This window comes from Tripterygium wilfordii, chromosome 4 (genome assembly GCF_013401445.1).
Source record: "Tripterygium wilfordii isolate XIE 37 chromosome 4, ASM1340144v1, whole genome shotgun sequence".
Classification (NCBI taxonomy): Eukaryota; Viridiplantae; Streptophyta; class Magnoliopsida; order Celastrales; family Celastraceae; genus Tripterygium; species Tripterygium wilfordii.
In genome coordinates, this window is record NC_052235.1 from 7,031,154 (window position 1) to 7,045,070 (window position 13,917).

At 35.7% G+C, this 13,917-nt stretch overlaps 2 protein-coding genes across 2 annotated transcripts; one reads left to right on the plus strand and one right to left on the minus strand.

The window, feature by feature from the left end:
- The first annotated feature begins 5,051 nt into the window (after positions 1-5,051).
- LOC119996142 (abscisic acid 8'-hydroxylase CYP707A2-like) lies at positions 5,052-7,538 on the plus strand. The gene is made up of 7 exons (XM_038842675.1): positions 5,052-5,330; positions 5,422-5,740; positions 5,852-6,238; positions 6,337-6,496; positions 6,603-6,709; positions 6,795-6,913; positions 7,041-7,538. The coding sequence occupies exons 1-7, from the start codon at positions 5,134-5,136 to the stop codon at positions 7,156-7,158; spliced, it is 1,407 nt and encodes a 468-aa protein (XP_038698603.1). The 5' UTR covers positions 5,052-5,133; the 3' UTR covers positions 7,159-7,538.
- A 1,977-nt stretch (positions 7,539-9,515) lies between these two features.
- LOC119996141 (long-chain-alcohol oxidase FAO4A) lies at positions 9,516-13,637 on the minus strand. The gene is made up of 3 exons (XM_038842674.1): positions 13,319-13,637; positions 11,981-12,250; positions 9,516-11,437 (listed from the first exon to the last, which is right to left on the minus strand). The coding sequence occupies exons 1-3, from the start codon at positions 13,565-13,567 to the stop codon at positions 9,605-9,607; spliced, it is 2,352 nt and encodes a 783-aa protein (XP_038698602.1). The 5' UTR covers positions 13,568-13,637; the 3' UTR covers positions 9,516-9,604.
- Positions 13,638-13,917: the final 280 nt, after the last annotated feature.

Consider the following 13,917-nt stretch of genomic DNA (forward strand, 5'->3'; position numbering starts at 1 on the left):
CTCTATATATATATATATATATATATATATATATATATATATATTCTCTAATGGTGGATCTATCGAATTAAAAATGTGTTATGTTTACTTGGGGAAAGGGATGTATCGGAACACAGTCATTCCTTATCTGTAAAGTCAAAGAAATGATCACTTAACAACGACGATACCAAATTCATATGATTAATTAATGACTTAATCATGCTAATTTTTTCAATAAATTATATAAACCTTTTGCGAAGGGTCGTGCTTGGCCCTTGGTGTCACCAATTAATATATATCATTCATTACAATTACAAAGGTGGTTTACATATGTCAACTTACATTAATGGTTTCCAGTTCCACCCCAGATGCATGCAGAGATGCTGCTAAGATACAAAACGTAACAGAGAATAATTTTGGGAGTAGGGTAGGGGTTGGGGGGAGGGGACAAACGGCCCATACTGATGAAGCTTCGCAAGAGTCAGCAAGAAAACTTGTCCAAAAACTAACCAAGTTGCAAGTGATTGGATTGGACTGATGGCTTTGCCTTTTCAAAGTGGTTTTCCACGAACTGGGGGTCTTACCCCGGTTTTGTTTTGCCACTACCTACACTCTGACTCTCTCTCACATACCATATATATATATATATATATACACACACACACTATGATATACTATACATGCATATGAAGTATCTATTTCTGTTTCTGACTTATATTAATTAATATATATGTATGGTAAGGTTACATATGTTAATTAGCTAGAGTACTAATTTAAATCACTAATTAATGTATTAGTTTGCACTAAATTCAACTAAAATGCAATCAAGAAGAAGAAGATGCAGCATCCATCATTCATCTGCTTTGCACGGGCTGTTAGACTTGTAAAAAATATCACATCGATTTAGTGTAAGTTGACGTGGTTTATAAGTGTGAGGTCAAACTTCGGCACAAAAAACAATAGAAAACGCGTAGTCAAATTTAAGGGAATATAATGGATGGGCTGTTCAATCTCAATCATTAGTCAAAAAAAAATAGAAGAAGAAAAAACAAAAATCAAATAGGACCCAATGGTGGAGGAGTCCAGTACTGGACAACAATGCATGCAAAAACATTATAAATAATTAAGTAAGACCCACACCCAATCACCCATATGGCCATATATATGAACCAATCATCCTCCATTCATTGTGGGCAATTTGCAGGACGTTTCCATTAACAAATTCACACAATTTGACATGCAGCTAGCTGCTAGGTTTAACAATTTAGTTGGTTTGGGTTTTTGTCATTTTCTGTGGATTCTTTAGTTTTGTGGGATGGTAAGTATGCATGCATTCAAACTCAAAGGTTTGGTACGTACGTACAGGTGTCTTTCTTGTTGTACGTACATATATATATGATATATGTATCCTATTCCTATCCTCCTCAAATTAAGCTGGCTTGCATGGCCAGTTGCCAACCAACTGAGCCGCCTATATACATTATCTATTATACATATATATATATACATATATATATATATATATATATATATGGCCCAATAGCCCATCATCATCTATTCATTTGCTCCATGATCAGTTATTATATATACAATTACAATTACTGAATTACATATGGTGGGACTGGGGCCACAGTCGTCAACTTGTCATCTACATAATTTTACATGTCAACTTGGACTCGATTGAGTTATATTATAACTGGGTTGGACCTTGCTGCATGCTATATCATCGATGCCCCTCTCAATCCGACCCATCGATCAACTTGGTCCATCACACCTCACCCAAACTTAAAATACTAAGGCTTGCTTTATATATGCAAAGTCAAAATATTCAGATGTCGACCAGGAACTGGTCGACATGTATAATAAATTAGCAACATATATATTTTTTTTTGAGGGGAAATAAATTAGCAACATATATATTCGATGAATTGGAAATACATGGATCAAACATTATATAAATTTATTATATTCCTATGCCATCCATCCACTCAAAACCACCAAGTTCCATTTTTTTATTATATCATAATTGAAGTAGGACAAAATTTAATATTTTTCTTTAATTATTAGGAATTATTATTATTAATTTATCGTAAAATTATTTTGCCAAAACCACTATTAGGGTTTGTGTAAGGAGAAAATATTCGATGGGAAGCTTTCTCCTACATAAGAGACAAGTCTATATTTGTTTGCGAGATTTTTTTGGTAATCGAGAATGACAATAAAATTAAATTTATAGCCTAATTCAGAATCTCCTAATTAACACCAGTAAGACTAATTTTGCGTGTGCTGAGATCGAGTGGAACATTTTTCATGTCACAACAACTACATTTCATTTATATAATTGTATGATTTCATTTCCATTGTTTTTAATTTCAATTAAAGGGAGCTGTAAGTTATTAATTAATTCATTCAATTTCTGTTCATTTTCAGATGATACAACTAACTGCATGGTGAAAAAGCATGTAAATGCACAAAGAATGCATGGTAGTAGACATACACATAACACATTGCATGAACTGAAGCAGCAAACAATAGCTAGCTAGAGACTTATGTACGTGCATGCATGCTCACATTATTAATCGCGCCTGCTATATATATATATATATATATATCGAGATAATAGCTGAGTCATATGATATGAGTACAAATTAAGTTTCTGTGATTTTTATTATAACATGCGAGAGCCCGAGCACTAATGCGCAGGAAGTGCCAATAAAAATATAATTTTTAATTTTTAACAAATTTTATGTAAAAAATTATTTTTTCAATATATATATGTGTGTATATATGCATTTATTTATAGAGTTCAAATACAATATACCTAACAAAATATTATTATTTTTTAATAAATTTCTTATGAGCTACCGCCGCGTGCCACGACGTTTAAGCAGTAAACGTTTGATGTTTTAAGTGTTATATATAGATAAGATATAATTAAATACTAAATAATGATATTAGGCGCTGATAGTCAAAGTTAAAAATCACATTAATTCATATAAACATATTAAGCATACCGTTGACTTTTTTGTAAGTCAAGATCTCGTGCATATATATAGATATTACATATTGCCGCATGCTCATGAATATTTGACTGGGTGCAAGCTGCTATATATATACTCACAACTGGTACATATATATATAATAAACTATAGCTAGTTTATTTCAAACATCTAATTAACTAACTTATTGAATATTGTCAACTACTTGCGGGACCATATATCATACGGTAACCTGCAAAGAATGGACTCTATTTATGGATACACTTGAACACTTCAATTTGTTGAAAGAAAAATGGTGTGGGAAAGAAGGGACACATGTTATAATCTATGGCCATCTTTCCTCTATAATAATTTTGAGTCATTCAAACTAATAAATATAAAGGACCCATATGTCTCATCCAGCCATCTCCAAGCCCACAGGTAAGATACATACTTGACAAATGTTCCAATGAACATGTTTAGTAGATTGAGTTTTGTGTGGGGTTGGGCAGAAAGTAGGGAGTAGATACTGTATTTGATTGTATATACTGTAACTGTGTGATGATAATCTACATATTGGTGTTGTTGGCCCAAAGTTGAATTTTCACTTCAGATTAGATTGTCCTTGCCCGAGGAAGTCAAGAGCTTATATTTTTTAGTTATAAAATCGGAATTCTATTATGGGTGCGTTTGATAGAGCGGATAGATTGATTTTCAATGCTAACGGAAATGTTGTGAGAAATATGCTGAGCTTAAAGTTATGGAATATGCTGTGAGGTGTTTGACGAATTAAAAATTGACGCTAGCTGAAATGCTGTTGAATTAAAGTATTATAATATTAGATTTTATAATTTTTATATCAAATTTTGTTATTAAATTTAATATAATAAATATAATTTTATTAATAAAACTAATAAAATAATTATTTTTATTAAATATTAAATATAATGATTGTATAATAATTTTTTATTTTTATTAATCTTACATTTAATTTATTAAATGTAATTTACTAATAAAATTAATATTACGTATAAAATTTAAATATTTTAAATATTATAATAATTATTTATGTAAAATTAATGAAGATAATGTGGTAAGATAAAAAATTTTAAAATAAAAAATAATGTTGTAAATATTAATAAAAAAGTAAAAGAAATTAATATTGTAATGCATGTGGGCCAAACCTTTATTAAAAAAGTAATAAAAATGTAATCATTATGTAGGACCCACATCAAAAATTTTGAAAAAAAAAATGCACAACGGATCCGGTGTATAAGCTTCCATTGAGAGCTTATAAAACTCCAACCTATCAGCTGGACCAGTTGTGCCAAACCGGAAGAGGTTCCGCTAGCGGATCCGCTATGCCAAACAGGCAGTATGTTTTGAGTTGGAATTAGAGTTTCCTTCTCTTATGTTTCACGTAACCTATAGGAGTTAAGGTTTGTGTAATTTTCTTATTGAGAATCCTAGAGAAAAAGGTTTGAGCCTTTGAGGTGTGAGAGTCCGAGAGAAAGGTATTTGGATTAGTTCTCGAGTTTAAGAACACATCTCTTTTATAATATTCTACATATTAATGGAATTCTTTGTTCTTCTTCGTCAAAAAACATAAACAAATTGTGTGAACTTCGTTAAATTTTGTGTTTTCTCTCTTTATTTTCACATATTTTCTATATTCAAATTTTGTTTGTCCTTAAATTCACACAACATAGATGTCTTAGCTATACGATCTCTTAGCCATATGGAGTGGAGGTGGTGCTCTGCTCTTAGAAAAGGTCAAAATCATATAGGCATAAACGCGGAAGGGGCCCCTTTGGTCTTGCTCAAGAGGCATTATTTCCCAATTTTATTTTAATTTTAAACAGAAAAAGGTCAACAACTGTTTTCCATTCAATATTTTCGGTCAACATCTATTTCTTTTTCCTCCTTCAACTCTCTCAGTAGACAGTAAACAAGGAATGAGCTGGAGGGAGATTCCGTGTGCGGGATTCAAGCTGTACTCTCTGTCCCTCTCTCTATTTCCTTCCCCCTTCTCTTCACTACTTGTTCTGCCTTCATTATATGCCTATATATACTGCTTTTCTTCACTTGGTTTTCTCCACACCACAACCCAGCTTGTGTTCTCTACTTGTTTTAGACACTAGTAGACTAACCAGAGCAAACAAGAAATTCAGGAAGGATGTTTATGTTTATCTTCTGGTTCTCATTTGCTTCCATTCTCTTCATCTTTCTTCTCCATTCCCTTTTCAAATTCTTCAATTCCAGCCCACTGAAACTCCCTCTTCCTCCTGGCTCCTTGGGTTGGCCTTACATCGGGGAGACCTTCCAACTCTACTCTCAAGACCCAAATGTTTTCTTTGCCTCTAAACAACTCAGGTCCCCCACCAATTCCGTTTCTTTATTCTCAATTGAAGTCTTATGGATTAATTTTCTGTGTCTAATGGTTGATTGTGCTTCTTGTCTACAGGTATGGCTCCATCTTCAAGACCCACATCTTGGGATGTCCTTGCGTGATGATTTCGAGCCCAGAGGCAGCTAAATTTGTTCTTGTCACAAAAGCTAATCTCTTTAAGCCGACATTTCCAGCTAGTAAAGAGAGGATGCTGGGCAAGCAAGCTATCTTCTTCCACCAGGGAGACTACCATGCCAAGTTAAGGAAGCTTGTCCTTCGAGCTTTCATGCCCGAATCAATCAAGAACATAGTTGGCGAGATAGAGTCCCTTGCCGTCGACTCTCTCAAGTCTTGGGAAGGCCGATTGGTCAACACTTTCCAAGAAATGAAAACAGTAAGAGAGAGCCCCCAATTTCTCTCATTTTAAAAACAGAGCAGAACAGAACAGAACTACTCTGTTTTCTTTTCTTCCCCTGTTTCTTATGTTGTGAATTTGATGATGCAGTATGCATTCAATGTTGCACTGCTCTCCATATTTGGCAAGGACGAAGTCCTGTACAGAGAAGATCTGAAGAAGTGCTACTACATTCTTGAGAAGGGATACAACTCCATGCCCATTAACCTTCCGGGGACACTCTTCCACAAATCGATGAAAGCAAGACAGGAACTGGCAGAGATCTTGGCCAAAATCCTGTCCAAGAGGAGACAGATGAAGGTCCAACACAAGGACTTGCTGGGATCTTTCATGGACGACAAAGAAGACCTCACCGACCAACAGATCGCAGATAACATAATTGGAGTTATATTCGCAGCTCGTGACACCACAGCCAGTGTTTTGACATGGATTCTCAAGTACCTTGGAGAGAACCCGAGTGTTCTCCGAGCAGTTACGGTAAGAATTCCTCATCCCAGTTCAATAATTTTCATTGTTTTAATCTATCTTCAAAGGGGGGACCTCGAAAATGATTGCTGTTGCCTTTGGGTTCACAGGAAGAGCAAGAGAGTATAAGGCAGAGTAAAGATAAATTTCTGAGCTGGGCTGATACCAAGAAAATGCCAATGACTTCAAGGGTTATCCAAGAGACACTCAGAGTGGCTTCAATTTTGTCTTTTACCTTCAGAGAGGCTGTTGAAGATGTTGAATATCAAGGTCAGTACACTACTCCGTAGTAATATATATATATTTCTCTCTTCCTTCTTTTTCTTGAGAAAAAATTGTATAAAAAACTGACCTTTATCAATGTTTATTATGACAGGATATCTTATCCCAAAAGGGTGGAAAGTGTTGCCCCTATTCAGAAACATTCACCACAGCCCAGAAAACTTCCCAGATCCTGAAAAGTTTGATCCCTCCAGATTTGAGGTAAAATTGTTTTAAATTTTTTTCCTACTGGTCATCTTTTCAAACTTTTATTGAAACTTGGTGATTAAAATTGAATATTCAACAGGTTGCTCCCAAACCCAATACATTTATGCCATTTGGCAATGGGGTCCACTCATGCCCGGGGAATGAGTTAGCCAAGGTGGAAATTTTGGCCCTTCTCCACCACATAACCACAGAGTACAGGTTGGTAGTAAAACTTCTACTGTATTTTCCTTCCCATTTGCCTTTTTTTTTCTGGATATCAGTTGCCAAATATGGAAAATTTTATCACACATGCTGACATAGGCAATTCTGGTGTTTTTATTTGCAGGTGGTCTATTGTTGGTTCAAATAATGGGATTCAGTATGGCCCTTTCGCTCTTCCCCAGAATGGCCTTCCCATCAAATTACACCGAAAGACGAGAAACTTTCTAAATATAGAGAAATAGCTAGGATTATCTCCTTTCTTGAGAAGAGGAATATGAAGAAGAGGAATAGGTATACACCCAAAGGAGACAAAACAAAAGAAAGAAAGAAAACAGAAACGAACCCATGCAAGTGTGTACAGAAAAGTCTGCTGCATACTTCATATATATAATTCACTAGTTCATACCCAGATAGAGAAAGCAGGCAAATTTATGTTCATTGTTTGAAATATGATATGATTAGAGACCAAATTGACAAATTTTTTGTAACTAGATTTTCCTTGTACTATAACAAACTCCCCCCGCAAGGCAGGAGTCAAAATTTCAATGAGCAGAAGTTCTGATTTTTATTATTGTCTGTACTGTACTCCTGCAAAATCAATATGTGACGAGTATTCAGAGTACTAGAAAAGTCTTGTGAATGTTTTAATAGGTTGAATCACTGTATATACCAAAGTACATGCACCAAAGATGAATGTTTACTGATTCGAAATTTCATTCTTTGTTTATTGGAAAAAAAAAACTGAGGGAAGAAAAAGTCATAATTAACTGCTAGAATATTTGACAAGAGAAACTGCATTGCAGCAGCTTAATTTCTCCATTTGACTTTTTTAATATGAATAAAACCTTAGCTGATCAATTGCTGACTTTATCCAGAATTCATTTCTGTAACCAAAGCACACGTGTCCCCCCTACCCCATTCCTTCTTTGATTACTATATTGTCCGCTTTAGCATTTTGATTCCCGTTGATACATCGGATTATTCTAGCGGGTTTGTTCCTCCCAAACCCAATAAATGGGTTAAGCTCAACTCATTAAGCTTTGAAAAAAGATCTAATTGGTGTTTAAAGGTGTGCTTTACAAATATATACCCATCGGAAGACCTTGATCTTACCGATGTGGTATATTTTGTCCCAATAGATTTGATGTGATATGGTTGATTAGGATAAAAGCATGTTTTGTCACGTCATCCTAAGAAATTTACACTATTATCCTTCTGATACGAAAAAATATTGATCATATATATTTTTTAAGTTTTAGTATACATAGAATTTAGGTTGAGTTGGTGATAAGAACCCGACCAATCGCACCCAACAAGCTCATACATTTCCCCAATGATTACACATGCCCAATCGTTACCCACGCATGGGCCGATTGTAACCAACATGCTGAATGGGCTACTATCCTTAAAATCTATTGGTTGATTAAGGAAGGTATTTGCTCTTCTTATCAATAGATCACAATTCCCATGTCTAAGCGATGAGGGATGTTCGTATCAGTTGGTTATTAGAAAAGCAGAAACTGATAAAACAAGGTTTAATTAGTCAAATTATTGGAGAGAGGGCGGTTAGGAAAGAATTAAAATTCTTGAGATGCATAATGCATTCATCATCATTATCATCATCTACAAAGTTGTTGGCAGTTTTCATAGATGTGGAGATGATGATCTGAAACAGATTTGAACAGATGGGTTCATGAATTCTCAATCAAAGGTCTTTTAAGTTTCAATGCACAATGACATCCCCCAAATTCCCAGTCAGTTTTGCCAACTATAAACAACCAAAATGCATTAATTCAATACTTGTCATTCTTCTTTCATTTGTTCACTTAATTTCTTTTTTTAACAAATATTAGATTTCAAAAACCATATTAATGGATAATGTTTGATTTTCATGTGATGTGAACCAACATTGTCTACCATTTTTGGCCTGTTTTGTGTTAAATATGAGATGCTTTCCTTTTGGCTTTAAAATACAAGCAGAAAAGTGGGATTATTAATTAGAAAGGCAACAATTGTTTCTTGAACATTCATATTAATTAGATATTGGAGCGGGCTGATGCATTTTGATCAGTTGAAAAGTTTTAACAAATTTATTTTAAGGTCATTTTACAAGAAGAAAATTTATTTATGAATATTCATGTTGATGTTTGGTCTCATAAAGTACCCCAAAAGGTTAATATAAATAGATATTAAAATTGATGAAAGCTAATTAAAGACTATGTACAAGATCAAATATATATAAATATATAACTAGAAGATATAAATATGTTTATTTAATATTAACAATAATAGAATGGATAATATCAAGATTATTATTCTTATGTATTGTTCCTTACTATTAGGATAAGTATTTTTTATGCCATAAAAAAGATTAAAAAATTATTTAAGCATTTTATAAATCTGTTATATTATTCAGAATTTTTAGAGCACTTTCATAAAAATTAATATAATATAATAATAAATAAAATACTCATATATCCATATTTGTTGCACATATACTTAAGCATATATTTATTGCATGTATAATATATTATATATATATACATATACTACTAAGTACATATATATTTGAAGACCGAATCACTAGTTGGAGTGGTACGGAGTGGTACAAAAGCCTAGTGTAGCCCCTCTGCCTCTCTTTTGATCCAATGAAGTCACGCATGAGATAGATTCATACTGGTTACTTAATTAGCTTCTACTTTTCTTCCTCCTCAGTACTTCCAGAACAGATTGTGCTGTGCAATAAGCAATAGCCTGCACAGTCACCATTGGATTCACTCCTAAAGCTGTTGGAAACACACTTGCATCTGCAACAAAAAGTCCTTCTACCTCCCATGTCTCTCCCATCGGATTTACTGCTGACTTCTTCGGATCCACCCCCATCCGGCAACTCCCCATTTGATGTGCTGAACATATTGGTGTTGATAAATCTCTCAGTGGCCTTGAACTCTCCTCTTTCACAAACCTCTCGAACTCATTTGAGCTTACCTTCTTCACATTCAAGGTCTTCCCTCTACAATGATGTGTTCCTATTTCCTCTGCCCCTGCTGCTGCTAGAATCCTCAATATCTTCCCCAGTCCTTTCTGAAGGTTCATTTCATCCAGATCTTCCATTTGATAGGTTATTGAGCTTGGAGATTTCACTGTTCCTGATCCTCTGTCCCTCGCCAATGCAAATATATGGGTAGTCCTGGAAAACCTGGTCATTCTCTTTTTGATGTCCAAACCAGATGTCCATGGCATTAGGACGGAGAACATACCTGGATGCAATGAAGGTGTTTGTATCACTGCTCCGTATCCGGAATCATGGAATACACTAGACATTGCTGTCATTATACCTCCTTCGTAGCTTCTCTTCTCTTTGTTTGGCCACTCGGAATTGTCTGGAAAATAACCCCAAGCCATTGTGACCGGATGGAGATGCAGGTTTCTACCAATGTTGGGATTCTTGAGGCCACTTCTTGTTAACAAAGCTGGAGTACTAAGAGCTCCACAGGCAACAATTGTCACTTTGGACTCCACAAAACACATTTCTTTCCCTCTTCTGCTATCAAACTCAAAGGCAACTCCAGTTGCAGTCTTCCTGCCATTTCTTTTCTTCTGTAGAACTTTAATTACTTCACATCCAGGAAGGATTGCACCATTCCCTGAATCCACCAAGTCCATAAGCCAAGTCTCTGCTGTCCCCTTCTTCCTTCCATCTTTACACCCAAAACCACACCATCCACAGTAATGATCGGATGTGGAATTTCTAGGAATGGTTTTGACATTATAACCTGTTTCTTCACACCCTCTTCTTAGAATCTCATTGTTGAATCCTTCTTCGTCGATTCCGGACTGGACTCCCATTCTTTCACAGACAATATCCATGGCCTCTCTGTACAATTTGCTGTCAAAAAACTCAAGCTCGCATTGGTTGCTCCATTCACTGATAACATGCTTTGGCGTCTGAATTGAGGCTGACCAGTTGATTGCAGAGCCTCCACCAACAGTAGAGCCAGCAAGTACGACAATTCCTAAATCATGAGTTCCCGTAAGACCTCCATTTAGGTACATTTGATCCATGGAAGGTCCTTCAAGAAGTGAAAGATTGGTTCTTGCGCAGTAGTTTCCTTTCTCCAAGACCAGAACTTTGTAACCTGCCTTGGCAAGAACACCTGCAATTACACCACCACCAGAGCCTGAACCAACAACTACAGCATCACATTGAATAACCATTGAAGGGTTGGCAATGGCGGTTTTCGGACTATTAACAGAGACGGGGAATCCGAATTGTTGGAGGGATTCTGCAAGAAAGTTAGTAGGAAGTTTGATGTCAATGAGGCCTCTATAGAGAGGTCCAAAGAGCAAGGACTGGTCATTGTGATTGTGATGATCAGCATCTCCCTTGCATTTTAGCTCTTCATCTTTGGAAATTAGTGGCACAATTTTGAGCGGTGTCCTAGGTTTTTTTCTGAAATCTGGGTCAGGTCCAGTGTAGCCAATTGCTTTCCATGAGAGGTTCTCATTCTTCTCATCCACCTGAAATTAAATTACTGATTGATTATGGTTGGCAAAGAAGACATGCATAAGAACGCAGTTAAGGTCTAATCAGAAAACAGAGTACATAAGTGGGCTTTCAATTCGAGTCAGAATGTACAATCAGATGTTGGAGCTGGCTGGCGGGTGTGGTAATTAAAAAGCCCATCAGTCCCTAGTCTAATTCTATGACATGATAAGGTATAACTGGGCCTGGCCTAGTAGCATTAATTAGCCCAGATAATTCCAGTCATTAAGTTGGGCCCAGGTTAAGAGAAGCCCAGCCACGTGGCATTTATGCAGAAATTAATAGCTGTATCCGATGTATGTTGTTATCAAGAAAATTACGGGATAGGGGGTTGGAATTAGTCCAGCCAATTCCATCAAATCACCACTATTTAATGCATGATTGCATTAGATTTGACAATACCGCACCCAATCATTCAATGGTGCAGATTTGGTGGAATAATTTTAGCCAATCTTTTTTCAAAATTACAGTTTTTTTTCTTGCTATCCCAAATATTGAGATGGAATAGAGAGGGGGACCTGAGTGAAGAAAACAAGAAGAGTGAGAAGCTTGATGGCCAAGAAGAGAGTCCTCAAATGAAAGAAGAAGCTGAGAGACCAGGAGAGCGTTATCTGTTGACGCTTGTGAGGAGGCAAGCGAGCGAAACTGTGCACGTATGGAAAGCGAGTGGAAAAGCTGTGTCGGCCGCACAGTATCAGCGTTCCAATGCATGTGGAAAGCAGCCATAGACATACTTTCATCAACCATATTCTTGGATGTCTCATTCTCTCGCTTATCAACCCTCCTACCTGTTCAATATGTAATTAATCGATCAGATCTCAACAGTTTGTATCCCAGTTATCCCAACTACTGAATTATACATACAGAACTTCATGTGCATCACATTAGACATGTAAAATCCATGCATATATTTGAATTCTGTGCATCCAACTTAACAATTGAGATAACTGCTAACTGCTTGCTTAACATATTAATAAGGTGCATGAGATAAAAACAAAGGTTATTATGGATGTGACCCCCCACCCGACCCTAAACCTAAATTTGTGTAATTTGAAAATTAAAATATGAGATTATTTATGATCTCAAGTGTACATGTGGAGTTATGTAAGACACGTACGCAGATACATATCGTATTTTTTTAAAAGAAGTAATAATTGTGGGTTGACTTATACATTATATCGGCCATCTGCTACCTGCTATAACATTAAAAAAAGGGTCGTTGTAAGTAGTTCTACACAATTATTAGTGTAAAAAGAAAACTCCTCAACAAAAACTAGAGTTGCTTCTAAAACAAGCATATCAAAAAAAATAAAATAAAAAGAAATCAACTTTATCTTCGCATGAGGTCACTTATCCTAATATTTCTCGCAAAAGCACGTTTAACTATCGAGTTTTAATGGGATCAACGCAACTCTTCCAAGAAAAAACGCTTGATACTAGTTTAGTTTGAAAGTTTAGCCTATTATATACCATACTTTACATCTTCCCCTGGATAATGTGGGACAGAAAGACTTAACCACCTCGCCACTCTATAGCTCGTCTAGTACTTTCAAAACTTGAACCAAGAGACTTGTGGCTGCGGCTCGAGTTGGGTGTTACAAGTAAAACAATTAAAGAGAATTAAAACAAATCAAGACAAGTGTCGGAGATTAAAAAGTTAGATTTTGTTAAAATATCATATTGGTTTGAGTAGTATTAAGTGAGATGACCCAAAAAGAACAAAATTGTGCGTTCTCGATGCATCCATGAAAACCGGATAACGGAAAACGGATAATATATTTGATGCGAGTAGGACTTGGATTTTCTCACATATTTAGATGGAAAATAAAATAAAGAATAAATGAAACGTAGCTTACACGTTGAGGGGTGGCAGCCATGGAGGCGGAAGTTCGATAAAAGTTGGATAGGGAGGAGTCAACAACATCCTCATCGGCAACATCAATGGAGGGCAATAAGGTGTCACAGAGAGCAGAGAGAGACTCCATTTGGCGAGCAGAGAGAGAATTGGCATAACCTCCGAATCCCATATTGAGAAGCTCCTGCTGAAGCTTTTCTGCATCAATACTCACACTATCTCCTCCTTTCAAGCTCTTATTATTATTCATACTTTGATGGAGTTTGTTGTTCACGTTCTACTTATGCCTACCAAAACAAGGCACGGTTTCAGGATACCTGCAGCTAACACGCCCACAGATCCTTTATATATATATAGTTATATACACATATATTATCATTTTTGTTATATAGAACAAATTAATTATATATATTGAGAACACGTGGCGAAGGCACAAACCCAACTGGCAACTGTTGCATATAAATCAATTAATGAATTCAACTGCCTTGCATTACTTATCTCATCGATATTATCTTTAATCTCATATCAAATAATAATGTTGCTCTTCACAAATAATCTTACATTTGACCAACTTGGCCGCTCTTTCTTGTCAAGTTTCTG